General features: G+C 38.6%; 1 protein-coding gene across 1 annotated transcript in view; it reads right to left on the bottom strand.

Moving 5' to 3' along the window:
* The window catches only part of LOC126295504 (insulin-like growth factor 2 mRNA-binding protein 1), a 717023-nt gene that overhangs the window by 37045 nt on the left and 658959 nt on the right, over positions 1–21019 (bottom strand). The window contains 4 exon segments of the mRNA XM_049988083.1: positions 2283–2399; positions 8885–9022; positions 12472–12629; positions 12631–12736. Of these exon segments, the coding sequence (XP_049844040.1) occupies positions 2283–2399; positions 8885–9022; positions 12472–12629; positions 12631–12736 (519 nt within the window).

Below are 21019 nucleotides of genomic sequence, written 5' to 3'. Positions count from 1 at the left end.
CAATTATGATTCTCTTAAGGAACATCACAGATTGCAAGGCAAAGGTATTTCTGGTCTCAACTCATGAGCCATGGGACAAACTTGACAGCAACACTGTGCATTACAACATGCTGTGTCAGGATTTCATGGTGATCCAACTGCAACTTTACATTCTTCTGCAACTTTACATTCTTCTGCAACTTTACATTCTTCTGCAACTTTACATTCTTCTGCAACTTTACATTCTTCTGCAACTTTACATTCTTCTGCAACTTTACATTCTTCTGCAACTTTACATTCTTCTCAGACAAGCAATCTTCGATTGGCATGCACAATTTCACCAATGCTCCTGACACAATCAACATCAGTGGAGGTCGAAGGGTGTCCCGAACGAGGGTCATCTGTAACTTCCGTCCGGCCATACATGTGAACCATTCATAGCATCGAGTACAGATTAATCACTCATGACCATAGACTTCCTCCATCATTTAGTTTGCTCTGTAAAAGTTTTCTTGATTTTATAGTAAAATTTAATGCAGACACTTTGTTCCTCTAACTTTGATCTACTACATTGTACTCAATACAGCACTGAACAATAACACACATACAACAATGAAACTTCCGGCAGTTACACACTGAACAAAGGCGTGTGCAAAGATGCCAATTGCATTTTGCTTTAAAACACCATTGGTGCAAAATTACAAATGTTCCAGAATTTTTTGAACAGACCTATACATCAGATACACAGTGATCTTATTACATGTTTGATACATTCAACAGAGGAAACTATTAAATGTATCAAGCATGTAATAATATTCCTCCATATCTGTTGTATGATTGTTGTGTAGATGTTAAACAAGTGTTCAGACTTTAATTTCCCTTTGACAAGCACTTTTAGGGCCTGTCTTGTTTGAGCATGAACAGGTATGTTAGAAGCCAGTAGTCCATATAAATTACACACTACAGTGGTGAATTTAAATAAGGAATCCCCTGAACATTCAACTTCTTAATACACATTACTTTATATTACCAGCCCCATTTTTAACTTGCTTATATAGCAGATAATGAACCGAATGTTGTTTGGTTGAAACAAAACAAAAACTGTCTTTTCCTAAGTACCAATAAGAGAATATGTAACACAGCAAAATGCATCGACAGTGAATATATTTGCTGCTTTTTTCCAAACTGACCTTTGTTTTCTTCATCTGGCAGTATTTAAGTTTTCAACAAATGGCAAGCCTGTTGAAAAGCAGCCAATGAGCTGTACACATCTCCAATTGAGGTCTGCATCGTTTCCCACCCAATGTGATGATCACATAAAAATCAGAGTATTAATTACGACCTCTAGTGGCCATTTTCATGACCGTGCCACCCACACTCGACAGCACTACAGTTAGAAATGATAAGCCACTTGGCCATGCCGTCAGTCACGTATAATTTGTTTCTTTTCCTTCATTTTCATCTCCAAAATTATACTGAATTAAATTATAATAAAAAAATTTATCCGCGAATCTTAAATGGATCATTTTTAAAATGCCTTACTCTCATTACACGCGAGCTGTAATGCGAAAATTAGAATCTGAAAATTCTTTAATCAGCAATTGACGTTCCTGTCATTTTATTACAATTTATACCAATAATGATTTGTTCTCAATACATTCGCCATCCTGGTGCTTAGAAACAGCACATATTCTTAAGAGTTTAACATATAACATAAAACCCATTGAATATGAGCTTCTGCTGAACACGACAGATACAATACCTATTCACACTTATTACTTATTGAATTTTTTGGCCAGAAACAATACTGGAAAGACGCTCTCACTTCCAATTTGCACGTACAGCACATGTGACCTTTCTGTTCCCAAACTTAGGGAAAATCCTAAATGGCTGTCATTTTACAAGCACATACGAGTTTTAAAAAACGCATAGCTGTAAGAGCTATCCGAAAAACCAAGTTCCTGAAGTGTTTTAATGACTGGAAAAATTGCTATCATATGTGTAGTACCTAATGCGAAGTATCTGACAGAGAGTAATATTGACACAGACAAACTGTGAAAAAAACTAGATTCTTACTACTTTTCTAACAACTTTAATAATGTAGAACAACAAAATTTTGATCTGAATACTCTACTACCGCTGTGGGGGAAAGGCAAGTATCATGACTAATGTTCTGAAGCGTCAAAGTGAACTGAGATTATATATATTTTCAATCCAGTGAAAATAATTACCATTAGTAGCAGTAATTGTCAAGAAATTGACTTACTGACAAACATCAGAAGGTATATTGCTCCACAACTCACCTGGAGACGGTAATCTTCGTGTCGGTGTCTTGCATTATTCTCTTAATTGTGTTGCCACCCTTCCCAATGATTCTGCCAATAAGGTTGTTGTGAGCAAGGATTTTCAAAGAAATTTCCCTGCAAATCCAATTCAAACACACAAAAATTAAAACACAGCTAGACTTATTAAGACCCAACAGAGTACAGTAAGATCTCAATCTGACATGCTCCGAGATCTGTCCATGCCGGATATCAAGGTCAGTTTTAAAAATGGGGATATAAGCAGAACCTACAGTTTTAATGTAAAAAAAAATAATTATTTGAAACTACAGAAAAGAGTACAGTATAAAAAATTGAAAGTATGTATTACTGCTCTGTAAATACAAAATTGAATCTAAAATCTAAAACCTAATACTGTACTGCTCTATTAAATCAGTTTAACACTCAAAGTTTCAGGGAAGTTAAACATCCATAAGTAAGTTTTTGTATGCCAGTTAAAAAATAAAGTAAGCTAACCTGATTTGAAAATATCTATCCTCGTGAAAGTAACATGTAATCTGTTAATAGCTCTCCCTCTGCTCTCTTAGCACTGAGCCACTTACACAAAACTTCGTCTACAGTTTCTAACTTAAGTGTTTTAGCGTTTGCCAAACATCCAGATTTTTAACTGAAGCAGACTGTGATATAAACTTCCTGAGGTTTTTGTATTTTTTTGATATTGTATGTAGGTGAAGATGCAATATTAAATTCCTCATAATATTGATTCAATTCTCATCTGTTTCAAATCTTATGATGTCCAGTTTTTGACACACTGTCAATGTGTCATGCCTTCTTAGGCGCATTTTTTCTCCGTTTGGGAAACATATTCCCTACACATATCAACTTTTTCATGTGTGTCAATTTGACAATCTTACAAGTAGCTGAATAATGATTTATTTTATTGTATTTATTTAATAACTACTAAATAAAACCATGCAGCACTGATGCAAATGTAATTACTGTAAATTTAGGCCTAGTGAACAAAGAATCATTAATACTATCACAAAGCTAACAATACAACTGGCTTACCTTGGCAAGAATATAATCACAAAGGCAGATAATATTGTTACTGACGACATGCCACGCCAAAAAATTCTGATGTTTCTCAAAGGCACCAGACTGTACCGTCAACCACACTGAACTAAAAAGATGGGAAAATTTCTGATGCGTGCTGGACTATTGCGCCTGCCAGATTATCCAGTACTGTACTATCAGTTTTACTGTACCACACTGCATGGCACATAAAAATTTTGCAAAATATGGCCCAGAAATTTATTTAGAAGTGATTGTAGGTATTTTATTATATGCCTAAAATATTGTAATCATTAATGAAAGTTAGAATAAATTGCAGTGTTTCACGCATTACCTCACTCCGTTCTGTGAAGACAAAGACTGTGGCACACTGGGGAAAAGAAGGAAGATAGAATAGAGATTAATGACCTGTCGAAAATGGGTCATTACAAGTTCAGATTGATTAAGGACAGGGAAATAAATCGGCAATGTGCTTTTTGAAAACACTGCAACAGTACCGTATTTACTAAGACGAACTTTTTTTTTCCTGTTTTTGTAATCCAAAAAACTGCCTGCAGCTTATAATCGAGTGCAAAGCAAGCGGAAGTTCTGAAAAATGTAGGTAGGTGCCGCCACTAACTTCTGCTGTTGAATATATGTAGCACTACACAGGCATGCTTTGTACTTTGTAGGCACAAAGATAAATACTGGCGCCAAAACCCCTGCGACAGTAAATAAATTTAAAACAAGGTGGTAAACGAGCTTTTTTTTTCTCCGCTCCGAGTTTCTACCACTACATTTTCGTACATAATCCAACGAAGTAAATACAAACTCCGTATTGTTCATCTTCGAATGTAGCAGCATTCCAATGTACTACGAAAATCCGACTGGCAAGACTGTTTGGCATGTTTGTCAATATGGCCAACTGTACATTCTGAATTTTTTCCTACCTGTGAGAAGAGATGGTTGCTAATAGGAACTTTTATGAAATGTGAATCACTTGCAGTATTCTCTTCACCATAAGAATAATGTGAATATAAACATTTTGCCATGTATTCTTTCGTGTTTGCTGCTATCTCATTTAAATCCTGTCTGCCTAATAAACTACGACACTAGTGTGAGACAACAGCAAATGCGGAAGAATATACGTATCGTGTCATGTTTATATTTGTATTATTCTTTTGCCTAGTAGTGATACAGTCAGAAATGAAACACGACAACTGATTAGATTTTTAACTCTAAGAAAGCAGAAGTGTAAGTAACAACAAATAGCAGTCTCTTGCCATTGTTTCACTAATGAGACGATTCCTCTCTTTTTTTCTGAATTGTAAGCGGCGGTAGCGTGCACAGAAGCTAGCCATGCCGCGAGTGGCGACAGTCCGTAAACACGCACTATCAGAATGCATGACACAGTACAGTAATGAATTTTCAGCTTAGAGTGATGTAAACACGTATTACAAAGAAAATGGCACTTATCAGATCAAAGCAAAATAAGCAATCGACTGAAACCAGATGAAGTACGTGAAAAAGGAAGGGTACGCGTATAAATACGAACGGAGCGCCTGATGCATAGCAATGGATACCTGGCAAAGCTTAACTGCTAAGCTTACGACTCGAACCAAACTACTGTAGGTGTATCGTAAATCATTCGACCTAAATTGTGTCTCATATTACAATGGACCAACGTTGTTTTGATTTGTAGGTGTGACCTAAAACTTTTCTCTCTCTCCTTGCATTTCAAGTCTCAAATTTCAGGTGCGGCTTAGATTCAGGAATTTTTTTCCCCTTAATTTCGGGTCTCATTTTTCAGGTGCAGCTTAGATTCGAGTAAATACGTTTTTCACCTTAAGCGATTCAGGGAAATCAAGAAAAATAAAAATTATTTTGGGTCTGAAGCTAAAAAAAAAGGAGACAGGGACACTGAGAAAGATACTTGTGAATTGTCAAACAATATGTGATATTGTACACCACACACTATTTTTAAAGTGTAACTGGAAACATAAAGATTAATTTTAACAAAAACAAAGAAAACAATGACGAGAGTGCAGATCTGTGGAATGAGCACACTCAAGAGTGCATAAATGGGGACAGCTTCCAGCAATGGAAGTGCAAGCATCTGATGCAAAAATGTGAGAAAGATGCAAACGGGTGGAGACGTGTGAAGAGGGTGGAAGTAGAGTTTCCAAGAGCTGATTGGTGATATATCGCTATATAAAGAAAACAGTGTGGAGATCCACAAAGATGAAGGAAAAGTCAAAACAAAATGTGTCTCAGGCTAAACTTTTGAATGGTGTAGGCTCTCACCCATGTCTGATATATCTTTACAGAGTATGTAGCCGGTGAGAATGTACTGTGGTTGGAGACAGGAAAAAATCTTTCATTTTAAGGGAAAAATCAGTGTTTTTAGGTCAGATCAGTGTTATTTCTTGCCAGATTCTGTTTTTTCTTAGACAAGTTTGGTGTTTGATTATAATTTCAGTGCTAATTTTTTCAAATTTCAGTGCTAGTTTTGAAGTCATATCACATTCAGTTATACAGGAAACGAAATAAAATTTAAGAGCAGGCATATACACGAACCTCAACTTTGAGGAAACAAGAGGTCAAGAGAATCAAAACCATCAGATACAATATTGTTACACTGTCACCCTCAGATATATAACTTGGTTTGTGTGCTTTTTTGTGAAAATTTCTTGTCCCTAACTACAAAAAAAGATTGCTACAATTCAAATCACAATTCTATTGTTTAATAAAACCACTATATTAAAAGAAACATTTTATCTATAGAAAACTACAACTTCGCAATCAACACTTCACTGTGGTAACTAAGTATTTACTCAATACTCCGAAGTAAAATGTAGTATAGAGCAATTCAAACAAAATGTTACACGGATACAGCTGATACAATGCAACCGAAACAAATACAAGGGGCATCCATAAAGTAAGTCTTCCGAAATTGTCTCCTTTAAACTAGACTTATTTAGCCAGGAACTGCACATCATAACAGATCTATGACATATTCAAATGGAGTGTCTTATTCGTTCTCCCAACACCTGTTAGGTTCGATCAGTCAGAAGTTTCCGTAATGCACAAAACACATCATCCATGAAAATTCATCAGCTCTGTCAGGTCTAAAGGCCAAACATGAGCAAAGTGTGTTGGCAGTGTAGGTATTTTTCTAAAGACCATCAAACTATCTACAGTTAAGAGCACAATGTGCAACCATCCCTCATCAATCATCACCCGGTTGAGCTGGTGCGGCAGTGCATCCTCTTTACGATTACGCAAGCTCACCAGCCATTTTCTGGTGATATCGCAATGCTTGTTGCATGAAATTGTCCCTAAGCACCTGCTGTTCAAGAAATTGTGTGCCAGGTGGGTGCTGAAAAACTTTACACTCTAGCATAAAATGAAATGCCTCAGTGCAGCACTGACATTTTTGCAGCGGAATCGTGCCGACGTCGAGTACCCAGTGATTTACATCTTTCTTGCACCTCAAGAAATTCCTATTATCCGGCCAGAGTTTCAACAATGACAAAGAGCAGAAGACGACTGTCACAAATTAGTTCCATTCACAGAAATTCAAAAGTTGAGTCCACAATATGACAAGGGTCTCACTTCCTCTGCTGACTATGATAAAAAAAATAGCTCAAACATTGCTGTACCTGTTGCCTATAAAGTTTTCCAAGTAACGATGTTGTCTTTAAATACAGGGATACTTACGTTTTGGATGTACCTCTCACTCTCATGAGGTGTTAAGCAAAGGTAAGTCCAAAATTGATTTTCTTTCTTTCTACTTCTGACACTGGCACACTTTTGTATTCTCTCCATAATACCATGTTGGCTTTTCTCATCTCCGTGTTCTTTTATGAGAGCAACACTATTTATAGTCTAGGCAATAAAGTGGTCTCCAACATTTACTTTTTCTTTGTAGACTTCACATTTCAATCACCCTCTCAGATGAAAATTCCCAGATAGTTCGGTGGCCGAGAAACTTCAACATTTCTGCGAATGCACCTACCGAGCAACGTTAGGTTTACACGACATGTCACTCTATGACTAGAATGTGTGAAGGCCACATCACACTAGTACATTCCCTTCCTTGCAGCAAAGAAATCTCTTTCATTTATACTGGAAGCTCATTTTCAAGAAAGTCTAGATAATACGCCCAAAAACTGTCAACACCAGATATGAGCAAAAAGCAGTCTTCAAAATGCGTTCCCATAAGCTACATGGGTCTGTACCGCCAATGAGAGTACTATTGATACTATCAAGAGTGAAAATGGCTTCGACAATCAACAGTATTAACATCCATTATTCAGCAATTTGCAAGTAGTCAATGACAAAATTTCAACTGCCTGCCCTCATCTCCTCCTCAAAGGTCTCCGACTTCTGTAAACTTCCAGGGTAGAGGCCATGAATACAAAAGGCTCACGATACTTGTGTGTGTCAAACAAAGATAGGTGTCGACTTCCTGTGTGTGCTTATTGAAGAACTGCATTCTACCTCCTGAATGTCTTATACTTCCACTCGTCCTGTTCATCTGCACAATCTGATGACATAACTAGTGGGGACTGCACTAGTCACACAGTTTTAACAAAAATGAAAGTAAACAGCTGTGAATCCGGTACTCTAATTACAAATAGTCTATTGTATTCTTTACAAACAGCAGCAATGTAGCCATAACAAAGTCTGCACACAAATACATCATTCTCGAGGCACATTTAAATGATGCAGTACAACTGGAAAACGAACCACACTCAACTGAAAATTTCAATTATGTCAACTTAAGCACATTTTCACAACTTCAAAACAAAAATGACAATAAATAAATCTCTATAACTACAGGAGCAACTTACAAACTAAACTTATCTCTGCAATCCCCTGTATTAATTTAACCAATAGAAACTGAACATATGAAATGTTTCATTCTGATTATTCTATGCTACCATGTCCTAAAATATTTACAATTCCTTTGAAATAACCTGTACATTGTTGAGATCTGCTGCACCTTTTCCACATTTTCTGTTTTTCTTGTATATAAGAACAACTAGGAACAGTTTAATGAATCTTTATATTTTTTTGACCTAACATTTCACTTAATTATTTAGCTATTTTCAGCAGAATTGTAGTGAAACATGTTTCTCAAAGGCAAAATAAAAATTCAATTGCAAAGGCCAAGTAATATGTTGCTATTCTTTTTAATCAGCATATAGAGTTACTTGAGGGACACCTCAGGTTATATCAAAGTGTACAGTATAGGCAAACGATGATGAGCTGTATGCCCAAATATCAATCTGGCAAATAATCACATTTGAAATGCAGAGCACAGTGCATGTCAAGATGTCTGTTACGATTACAGTGCAATGGAGGTTAAAAGCTGATTACATAAGCTGCTGGCTAAGAATTTGTGAAGCATAAATGGCTACTATAGTTATAAGGGGGAGATAGATCGAATCAGGGGCGCGCGCGGCCGCGCCCCCCCCCCCCCCTCTCACACACACACACACACACACACACACACACACACACACACACACACGTGAGGAGAATAGAGTCATGTGTTAACAACAGACCCTTTGTTGGTGTTGTTGGCTTCCTGCTGCATTACTTCCAAAATCCTCCTGCAGGCGTTTGTGCAGTTCTCCGGGTTGCCGTAGATAGTTATCGCCTTCTCCAGAGAACCAACATTGTCCTTACGGTGAACATCCACACTATACAACAAACAATAAAAAAGTTATAACAACATATTATGCACCAACAACTACAAAAAGAAAAAAGAACTGTAATTGGGGGTAGAGAGGGAGACCAACCTTCCCATGCATTGAACAAATCATTATTTCTATTTCTGATAACACTAACATATCCAACTGCATATGCAAAGCAGTGGAACTGCTTTCAAAAAGTAATAGATACTGTGAGAGACAGCACCACAACCTGTCACTTAACCCATGAAACTTTAAAGTTGCCACAGGACAACATTGGTGTCCAGTAGCCACAGTGCAACATTATTATTTAATGGGTACCCATTGTACAGGCACTGACACCAAAAAGATTTCAATCAATAGAGTTGCTCTGTCATCCACTGTCACAGTTGATAATGAATGTCATTAGTTTTGTATTTTTCCAACAGAAGGCATGTGGCAGAAGACAATCACACAGGTTTTGTCAATTCCCTTTTACAAAATAATAATATACACAAATATTCTTCATAGATTGAAACTCTTTGCTAATCTGGGACTCATACCCACAACCCTTCATAGAGCAGACAATTGCTCTGCCAACTGGGACCTCCTGGCACTTTCCACGACCTGCACACACAGCTTTACCCTGAATCCTCATTTGATTCCAACTGCACAGAAGGGCAAAGAGTGTTTTGTACTACTACTGAATGGACTGTCACATAGTTCTGCAACAAATAGGGCAAATACATCAGGGAAGGTAACTACAAGGACACTATCGGACAAAATACTGTCAAATAAGGAATCACGAGTGCATTCTTTTCTAAGACTCAATACATCTAAAATAATTCTCAGCCTCTTTACAGGTCTCCTACAAACTCAAAACAAAACTGCATCGAAACAAATCTCTAACAGAGTCATCAGCGTGTGCCGATAAGGGCTAATTGCTCACTATCAATTTTTTTTGTACTGTACATCATCATTCCCTGATGTTAAGCAATGGCATAGCAGCCTCAGTACACGAATGGATACAAAGGCACCAGTCACCAGCTCCAGAGTGCATCACACCCAAGGTTTATAAGCACACTTACAAGCAAGCTGTCACCAGCACTTGCTTAATACCCTGTTGCTTTTGCTTTGGAGTGCAGTGGAGACTGTGCATGGCACGGATTTGCCAAATTCTCACTAGGCTTTCAGAGATTTGTGGTACCAGCTGCCTATGCACCATGTGGAAATAGCACCAGACAGCATGACAAATGTGTACTGTGTTTCATGCCCCACAACACGGACAGATATCCTGTCAAACGATGCCACTGTTACCTCATAAGACATACTAATAACAGTGACAGCAAAGATGGTCAAAACACTACCACAAGGGACAACATTCTGTTATTCAAAGTTGTCAGACAGAACTTCACCAACTGCTGTTCAAAATAATGCAGGACAGGAAGAAGCGGATAAAGAGAAGATGTCCATGTAAGGCCAGTTCACGGAGCTGCCTGCCCCTGGAGACAATACACCTCTGAATGGTATAGTACGCACCCTCTGAGGGGGCAAGGAGGGGGGGGATAATCCTTACTGTGCGATTCTACATTTGGAAGCCCATATTACCACACAATTAAGTAAAGTATTACAAATCCGAATTTGAAATGCCTGTCATGCAAATATTTATGCTATCATACATTACATTAATTTAACCATCTAGTGGTCTTGGATTCACACTTGTTTCCAATCTTGGTTTGCTTCAATCTGCAAAAACTTCATTGCTAGAGGTAATGAAGTGAAATCACACTTCAGTACCTTATGCAGCTAACTTTATTTCAATCTAGAAGCAAACCATAATTGTAAATGAAAATCATACAATGAAATAGCTGTGCACATTTTCATCATGCGATAATAGTAGTTTGAAATAGCGTACATAACTAATGGGTGATGCATGTGCATGGAAAGCTTATACAGTTGCTTACAGGACAGGAAGATTTTTGAAGGTGGAGTTCCATATAGGCATGCTCAACAGTGGTTCGAACGAAAAAGTTTCAGTAACAGCAAGTAAAGGAGAGTATAAAAGCAGCCAGCTGCATATTCAGATAGTTTATACAGAATTACGAATGCTGCATTAAGAAATTCCAACACTGTACTGTAGTTAACAGGGTATTTTATGAAATACCCCAATCCAATACTGTTATTCGTAACCACTAGACGACTGCAATAAAAGAAAATTGTTAAATAGTGTATAAGAAAGGAGCAGATACAATGCACACCTGCTGCGTCTGTACAGAGGGTGAACTGCAAAAAGGGCAGCAGTCGGTGTTCACTTGTTGTGCGAGACTATGCATATGCATTGGCATTCCTAGTTGGTGGTGACATCGATGCCTCCGAGTAAGAGAGGCACCAACAATTTCAATGGGGACCCAATAATAAATTAATCACTTTTATGTTAAACAGAACTTTGATGTATGGCCTAAGGATAAGACAGTGTATCAGTAGGTGTTAATGTTTGATGCTTGGTTAAACTACTTTTGAGTTTTAATTATTACAATCTGTCATTGTGAGACTTGAAGACTTTAAATATAGAGAAGTGCAAATAAGAGTGAAGCTTATTCAGCGGCTCGAAGTAGCAGTCACGATCTGACATTTCAATATAACCCAAAAAGGACCAAAATCCAGAAGAAAAGCAAGTTCATACAAGGCAGTGGAATGGAGTAGCTCGTGGAACAGAATTTCTGAAGGCAGTCATTCATCAGCAGATTTATAACAGGTAATCCAAAGCTGTAAAAATGTAACAAGTGCAGACAGTAGCAGAAGTATGTCAGTAAGGAAAAACCTACATTTTCACTGACGTACACAATGAAGCAGTGGAGCCTTCATTGGGCCAAAAAACATAAAATCCTGAAGGAGCGAGATCCAGGCTGTAGGGTGGATCAGGAAGTACAGTGCAATGAAGTTTCGTGAACTCCTCTCGAGTGCACAGATTTCGAGACCGTACACTCTCGTGGAGATGATGAAGCTAGTATGCATTTTTGTGACAACGAACATACTGAAGTTTGTTTCTTCAGTTTCCTGAGGATAGCACAATGCACTTCAGAGTTGATATTGCACCACAACAGAGCACACCAAACACACGTTAGCTGTTCAATAACACAGATATTTTGGGCCAACTCCTCATTGTAGTACAAAGCGTATAATTAGGGGAATATGTGGAGTCTACTGCAGCACAGCTCTCCAATTGCTATTTAAATAGTTTTACATACTGACAAAAGCTTCACAGTTCATTTACACCCTTATGAAGTTTGTTGTAAACAGTCACAATTTGAAGACTAGAATAACATTTGTACACACAATACTACAAGGAGAAATGACTTACACTATCTACCACTCACCTTCAGTGCACAACAAAAATGATTGGAGTGTTCAGGCATCTACTCAGTGAAGCTCGTAATTTAATGGATAACAAAATTACAGTATCTCATTTCCACACTCACCGCGCACGTGTCTGCTGCGTGATCTGGCGGATGGTAGATCCCTGGCGGCCGATGATGGCACCCACCATGTCGCTCTGCACCAGCATACGCAACGGGAAGTCCGCCTGGCGACCGCCGCCCCCGGGCCCACCGGGGCCGCCCCTGCCGCCGCCGCCACCCCCCCCTGCCCCCGCGACCACCACCGCGGCCCCCTCCCCGCTCCATCGCCAGGTCCGCTCTCAGGGTACAGCCCTGGATCTCGTAACCATTCAGTTGCTGCACAGCTCTGGAACGTAACAACAACGGTACAGTCAGTATCCCAGTAGAGACTGCAATTCTGGCACTACAATAAAAATGACCACGTTACTGTAATCTACACACGTTGAGGAGGAGATCATTTACAATTTTTGAAGATTTTTGAAACTATGGAAACTCCAGATTTGAATAGCAATGGTGTAGCAAATGACAGACTGCTACTTACCATAAAGATCAAATGATAATTTGCAAACAGGCTTGATTAAAAGACCCTTACACATAAGTTTTGGGGCACAGACTGTCAGAAAAACAAAGACAATACACACACAACTCATTCACACAAGCAAGTACACCTCTAACAAACTCCAAGCTGCCAAGGTTAGTGGTTGTGTGCGCATAAGATGGGCCTGCTTGTGTGAATGAGTGGTGTGTTTTTATCTTCCTGAAGAAGGCTGTGCCCTAAAGCTTGTGTCTTAATTGTGCCTGTTTGCAAACAGTAAGCTCCAATCTATCTTTTCTTACATTTTTAATGATCTTTATAAATCAATAGCTCCACTTCACTTCTGGGACAGCACATATCTAATATAAAATTTAGACCTCTTAGTGTCAGATGTTTATTATGTCTCATTGCTTGTATGTACCCACACATTAAATGAAGTACAAACACTATCACACTCTTTCAATGCAAGGGCGATTTGTTTTTCAGATTTCAAGCTAGCAGTATTACGAAACTGAGCTGTCCGTAACAAACTTTGATGCTAGAAAGTTAAGCTGACATCACTGCAATGGCTTTAACTGGATATGCAACAATGCTGTAACACATTTTTAAACATGCACATGCACACACACGTCTCACTTTTTCTGGCAGAATTGTGTTTTTTGTTTGTGTGTTTACAAACAGTGGTTTAAATTACAATATGGAGATATAATGGATTCTCGAGATACAAAATAAATAACATTATATTACATAAAAGAACAAAGCTTTTAATGAAGAAATGTCAAATCAGTACTTACTTTCATGACCAGAGCCTAGGTATTTAACTAAGACTTGAGTTACATATTATTAATCTTATGGCATAAACCTTGGAAGAGTCCTATAGTCCCCTGTTATTTTATTTGCTTCCCAGAGCACATTGCATCCTACAGACTGAGCTATGATTCAATCTAGCCATAGCCTATTTCTTTCTACAATTTACAAGCATCATATGGCTGTTATGTTGGTTCTTTTCAGACTTACAAATGTGTCTATAACGCCATTGTAAGTCTTCCATGTTTTTATATTTAACCCAACTCACGACTATGAAAACGCGAGGCTAAAAGCTCCCCTCTCACTGAGGGGATGCTATTCCAAAACTCTATGACATACATGAGTGAATAAATGAATGTTGGTGTGTTTCATTTTGCTGTACAGTGGTTTAGTCTGCTGCAGAGAATCAGCGGTAGCCTTACAGAATGCCAAAACATAGTAATTTTCAGGTAGGCAAAGAGGTTTGCTCTCCTTGTGTGAAAGTTGCCAGCATTAGCTTGGTGGTGGAAGCCTCATCTCTGGGTTTTCCTGGCTGCAGGGTTGTGCGGGAGAAGTTTTAGTGTGAGATGGGCAGTCCGCTTCCAGCTCTCCAATGGTCTGCAGCCAAGGTCTCTTCAAAGAAAGGTGAGTCGATTTAACCTCATGGCACGACGTCTCAGCGAGAGGGGAGATTTTAGCTTTTGGCCTCGCATTTTCTCTTATAAAGATTGTTTTGCTGGGTCACAGCAAGGAATGCAAAGCTTTTGCAGACTTTCATTACTTTTATTTTAATGTCAGATAGCATTTTCATTTGAGTCTGGCTCTTTTAGCCATCTGGATATAGCTCCACACATTTCATAAACACCTCGTAAGTGCACGTCACTTACAGCCAGATATTTAAGTAATATCAGTTACCTGAAATCGATAACTGCATGGAACTGTTTCAAGCACACTTCTGGCAAAGTAAGTAAAATAAAAGCAGCACATTCCAGCCACATTAACAATGGTTTCTGGAATTTCACAATTATACCGGGTGGTTATAATTAAAATACAGCTACTTACCGAGGTCTAGTGTGGGCTGTAATTATTGTACAGCAGCAAAACTTTGAAGATATTCAACTATATTACTGCAAAACTGATTTATGCTGGAGAAAGTAAGTTCCAATTTTGGGACCAGGTGAAAATCTGTACAGCACCCACCATATTTGCACTTGGTGGCCAAATCTGAACTAGCGTAAATCAATTCCAAATTAACGCATCAGCATTTCTGCCATATCATAATTGCAGTCCATACTGGACTTCCGTGAGTAGCTGCAATTTAATTATAACCACCCAGTCTCTTTCATTTAATTTTTTCCCAGAAAGGAAAGGAAAAACCAGATTAATAGGCTCCCATCCTAAAGTCAATGCATAGGTGCCACCAGTAAATATACAAAGCTTAACGTGCCTTACAACAGTATAAGCTACAATACCTAAGATTTCAGGGTTTAGATGAGGTTTTAAAAATGGAAAAGCTGGTTCCTTGGGACAAAGAATCTCAACTTAAAATTTCATAGGTTGATGGTCCTTTACTAGCAAGTAGTACACGCTCCTTTAACGATTTTTTAAATATTGAACTGGGAAAGCAACCTTATTCAATTTTGAAATTACAGTATTCCTTCGTTGCAATTCATAAGAATTGGGTGCCACAAATTGTTTCTTAGGGAGAAACTTAAGAATTGTTCAAGTGTCGTGATTTCATTTTGAAACTGCCTTTGTAAATGTGCTTTGGTTTAGTAGGTGGTATTAACAGTGCCCCACATCCATAGACAGCACTGCACATCAATATTAAAATCTGTCTCGTGACAGCACACATCAAGATTTTTTCTTTTTTCTGTTAGAATGTGCAGCAGGCACAGCAATTTGGAAATCTTGTTTTTAAATTAGGTAACTTTTCTTTGAAAGTGAGAACAGCTTTTACCAGAAAACATTTAATGCAATATTGCATTGTCCTAAGCAGTCAGAAGTGATGACGTACCAGGACTGTCTCATCTTGTACTGCAAATGAATAATGTTTAGCAAATGTTTGGGGAAGTTTTGTGTCTTATGGTATCTTGTATAATCTGAAAACTATTTCTATGCCAAACATGAACAAACAACAAACCGATATCAATCTTCTATTTTCAAAAGCAGCTTCAGTGATGACTGATGTCATCAGAAAGCATGTAAACAACTTCACACGTGCTCAGCAGGTTAAGAGTATCTTTCATACATTGTACATGCATTAATATCTGTACATATTACAATTGATTAACTATCATAAAATGGTAGGAAAAAACGTACAGGTGTGTCTGAAAGAACAGACACTTGATGGTCCACAGTTGTACGAAATACTTTGAAAACAATTTGCTGTCTTAGATATAGACTTGCTACCTAACAGCGAGACAAAAAAATATGTACCGAACGAGAACTCTTAATCCCAATTTTATAGTCTCTGATGTAAGGATGACACGAGGAAGTCTGGGGGAATGTTCACAGATAGCAAAGCAGTTAAGGTGACTGCTCATGATATGTAGGCTATCAGGGTTCGAGTCCCAGTTTGGCAGAAATTTTCACGTGCAATATTGGATAGTAGATCTACACCTAGTACCACTGACGTCAAGGAATTCATAGTCGGCAAAATAATTTAGAGGTAGAATAAAAACTACAACGAAAATTCCATACTTGTTAATTGCTGATCATTCCCTGCACCTGAGCTGCTACAAAAAATCAGAATGGTGCAAGTAGCATGAGATTTGTAGTCAATTTTTCTTTTTTTTCAATTTTTTTCAAAGACAAACGAATTTCTTTTGAGACTAAATAAAAGGTGTTTATATCAAAACAAAATATTTGGATTTTTCCCCGGATTTATCTTCTAGTAATTTTTTTTTTCAATTGGGCACAAAATTAAAGCACAACTGGTAGAGCTACAATGTGATGTCAGAATCACTTCTGTGGCTTCAATAGTTTCGGATTTGTACCACAATCCACTCCCTCAAACACGTGGAAAATTAGTTTATTATAGACTGACCCTCCTTTATTAAAATTGCAAGTTTCAGTCAAACAACAGACCATGGCAGGAAGTTGATCATTAATTACAGGCCACACATACCAACACAATCTTTTATCTAGACAGGCAGAACAAGTCCTACTGATGGGGTGGCGAGATAAGCCCACACCGTCTGTGCAAGTATAGAGGTAGCAGAAAGCTCCAACTCTACACCACCGCCACCTTCGTGGGCTATTTGGTAACGACCGATGGCTGTATAGTCGTCCACTAAATGCACCACTCAGATGCAGCTAGGACAGGGTTACTGTGCTACACTCCCGGCAGTTATCGGCTTCGAAATCTCCGGCTAGTTCTCATTCGATTACCTCCTCAATTGCAAGTGGACGCCATTCCAGTCCTCTCACACTGAGGCAAAATCCATGACAATACTGGCAATCTATCTATAGCAATCTAACCCAGGTCCTATGTGCAACAATCAGTAGCGACCATAAAAATTCTCACTTTGCAGATAATGAAAATATAGAAGCAAAATTTGCCTCAAATTGCAAAATTCCTCAATACACCTTATTTCATAGTGAATTGTTTCAAGGTTGACTATATCCAACAAAATAGTTTGAAACTGCTTTAATTTATGCAAATATCAGATATATACACAATTTTCCATTATTGGTATCATCCATCTCGTGAAGTCCAATTTGGAAAGAATGTGCACAAATGTGCATGAACACTGTGATATATCGGTGCGCTTGATGCTGTGGTGCTGTACTAACTACAAATGGTTGAATGGTCTGCATAAGATGATACTACAGGCTAATGTATGAGCGATTGTGAAAGGAGGTACAAATTAGCCATCAAGCTCATAATAAATCATGCTGATCAGTATAAACGATAGTGTACCTTATCTACTGCTTAAGTCACTTAATGTTGCAGTTCTGTGGGAGTTTCACACACATTTGTTTGTTAGCTAAGTTCAAAAACTGGTAAGCTTGGGACACTTCTAATGTGGCAATCTTAGGTGATGGGTGTTTTGAACTGTGTTCATGTCAAATATCACCCATGTACAATACTCTGCAAATCTCACCAAGCGACTACTGTAGCCAGTACCAAGTGCTGTGTCATTTTGATTCTGACCCTTACAACACCAAAAGGCACCAACCAATTCCTTTGACAATGCATCAGTCTTAATTCACAAAACCCAAGTGCAAGCTGCTGTACAGTGAGAGGAAGGCAGGACTAGTTTTTCCACATCATTCGTCTCTCCTCTGGCTGTCACAGTTCTAGTTTCTTTGCAATGACAGCCATTTGCCAGTATATAGTATCTGGCGTGTGCACTAAAGCAAATGGGAAACAAAACCTGTCAAGTATTCTGACCACAACAAAATTTTTCCCCCATGTGCCTCATCAGTTCTATCCGTACTGTCAATTATGGGTTATAAAATTTAAAAAACCACAGAATGTTGAAATTAATGTTCTGCAGATTTTGTAATCCTCAGATTGGGCGGGTAAAGAAAAATAAAGCCAGGAAACACACTAAATCAGAGATGCATTCACTTCACCAGTGGGAATGTTCTGCTTTCTCACCACATAAAAATAACATTTTGGTATTCCAAATACAGCCAAAAGAAGAAAAAGGCCATCTCAGTAAAAAATCTTGCAAAAGCAAACATTCCAGCAAAAGTTTCCCTTCAGCACTTTTCAAACAGTCATGTAGCATAGCAAATGCTCAATTTTGTGAATCTAATCATTTTGGGCATGGGGGGAAAATGCAGATATTGATAAAAATATATGCGAATTTTGACAAAAACAGATGTTATGTTTTCCAGACCCTAGCAATCAGACACTTACAACCTAGCTACTGGGGCAAACTATCTGGAAAATGGCAACTAAGAAATGTGGTTTGAAAATTAACTGGGAGAGATGCTCCTGTTATCCTACCATTCATTTCCCATTTTATGCATACAAGAGGACCCCTTTCCCTCAGCTCGCAACTATGAATCTGTACAGTCATCACAATGTCATTTCATCGAACTAGCATCACAGAGCAACTGCTATCGAACAGATAGCAATTGCCGACATGTTTTATGTGGTAAGAGGCACTCGGATCACACAGCTGCGACTTACACATATCACTCACATACAACAAGTGTGTTCTCACCAATAGTTTGGATGGTTTGCTACGCTATTGTATGATCTCCAAAGTCATCAAGAGGCTGTCATATGACTGAGTGGTTCCGATTTCTGGCAATTTTTGTCCACTGAACTCTGGAGAGATGTTACAGTGGAGAAAGAGAGCAAAGATGGTGGAGAGGGTTGTTTTGTTTGATTTTAGGGGACAAAAACAACTGGGGTCAAGTGCCCAAGTCAAAACTATAGAGAACATGAGGACAGCAAGGAGTTAAAAAATGACGATACATCAATCCCAAGAGATTTAAGATAAGACAGCTAAAAACAGCGATTTGGAGAAAGGGCTGAAAGACTACAAACAGAAACAGAGGTCGAGAACTAAAAATTAAATGACATTCGCCATATTGCTATGGCAGATCAAAAGTAAAATGCGGCCGACCACCCATGGGTCGTATGTTAAAACTGCCAATAACTCAAGACAGCAAACCCAAGCAGGAACGTAAATTACTAAGAAATGGGCATTCTATCTGGAAATGGCAGGCAGTTAAAACTTGAACGGGGGAGTGCCACTTAAATGACGATGGTTAAAAAGGCAGCTCCCAATAAGCAACCGAATTAAAATTACCTTCTCCCAGTAAGAGGGCGCAGAAGAGATCTCCCAAGTTGCTATGAGAGGTTTAATTATCTGGAGCTTATTCCCATGAAAGGAGGACCAATGGCGATGCCAAAGTGACACCACCTGTTGACAGATGGCAGCACAGAGATCATTGGAGGGAATATAGGAATTAATGGGCTGAGATACAAGGACTGCAGCCTCGGCAGCAGCCTCGTTTCCTGGCAGACCGTCATCACCAGGAACCCACATAAACATAACAGTGGCTCCATAAAGAGTGAGGAAGTGACAGTTTTCCTGGACCCATTGCACTAAGGGATGTGCAGCGGACAGCGCACAGGGACTTTAAAGGGTGTTGAGTGTGTCGGAGCAGAGGACACAACTGAAAAGTCTGTTTCCCGGATGCACTCCGTGGTCTGATACAGGGCGAAGAGCTCAGCTGTATATACTGAGCAGTGTGCCAGAAGCAGATATCTAAGAATGTCGGCACAAATGATGAAGGCAAACCAGACACCACAGACAAAGCAGTCAGTGTACAAAAAGGTACTATCGCAAAGTTCCATACGAAGGTCATGAAATTGAAGGCGATGAGCGACGTTGGAGTGTTGTTTTTAGGATGTGAATGGAGGTCAAGGAGAACATGGGTCACTGCACGAAGCCAAGTTTGTGATGGGTTAACACCCACTGCGAAAGTTGCAAGTAGTTTGAAATTAAGCCACCATAACAAGTGCTGACAGCAGACTCAGGGAGGTAACAGAGAAGAGGGATGCGCCCTATGGAGAGGTATGTGATTTATTGATCCCACAGACAGCACTTTTGCTGTTGCCATTGGCACAACATGCTCTTCAAATAAATAAGAATTCAAGAATAAGCTACCTGTGCCTTATGGGAAAAACAATGCTTCATTTTATTAAACGTACATACAAAGTTATTGGATTCCTTAATCTGCATTGAAAAAACTTACATAAAGGCAGTTTTTAGTCATTCTGGCACGAGTGCAGTATCACTTCGTTGTTTCCATGTGTGTCCTACTGGATTTTTTGACACTGAGCATGCTGTGCATCTCTCCTCTTCAGATAGTCATGCCTGTACATAGTACATTTATGCAAGGTTCTTATCAGGGAGGTCACATGTTGCTTCTTCCACAATGAATTTTATTATGGAAATAATTATTGAGATAAAGACTGCTTCATACAAAATACTTTCAAAGTTAACTATAAAGTATAAAGTAGTCAGTTTCAAGCATTTTGATGAGATTACAATAGAAACATGGTAAAAAGGCTTATAGACAAGAAAGCGACATAACCCAAACACGTCAATGTGTGAAGATACATTCCTTTTGACAACAAAGAAAAAACTTCCACATTGGTTTGCTATGGTGCTGGTACTTTTGCTATACCACCTCATGGAGAAAAATGCTGTCAAATTCTAAATTTTATAAGTGACATTTATTCCAAAGTTTACTATGGAAAATGGGAAAGGTCAACTCTCGCACATAAGAACTATAAAAAGAAGCAGTAACATCCTACTTACTGTACACAAG

Source organism: Schistocerca gregaria, chromosome 11 (assembly GCF_023897955.1).
Source record: "Schistocerca gregaria isolate iqSchGreg1 chromosome 11, iqSchGreg1.2, whole genome shotgun sequence".
Taxonomy (NCBI): domain Eukaryota; kingdom Metazoa; phylum Arthropoda; class Insecta; order Orthoptera; family Acrididae; genus Schistocerca; species Schistocerca gregaria.
The sequence above is the reverse complement of the archived record's forward strand: the minus strand, read 5'-3'. Positions and strand labels throughout refer to the sequence as shown.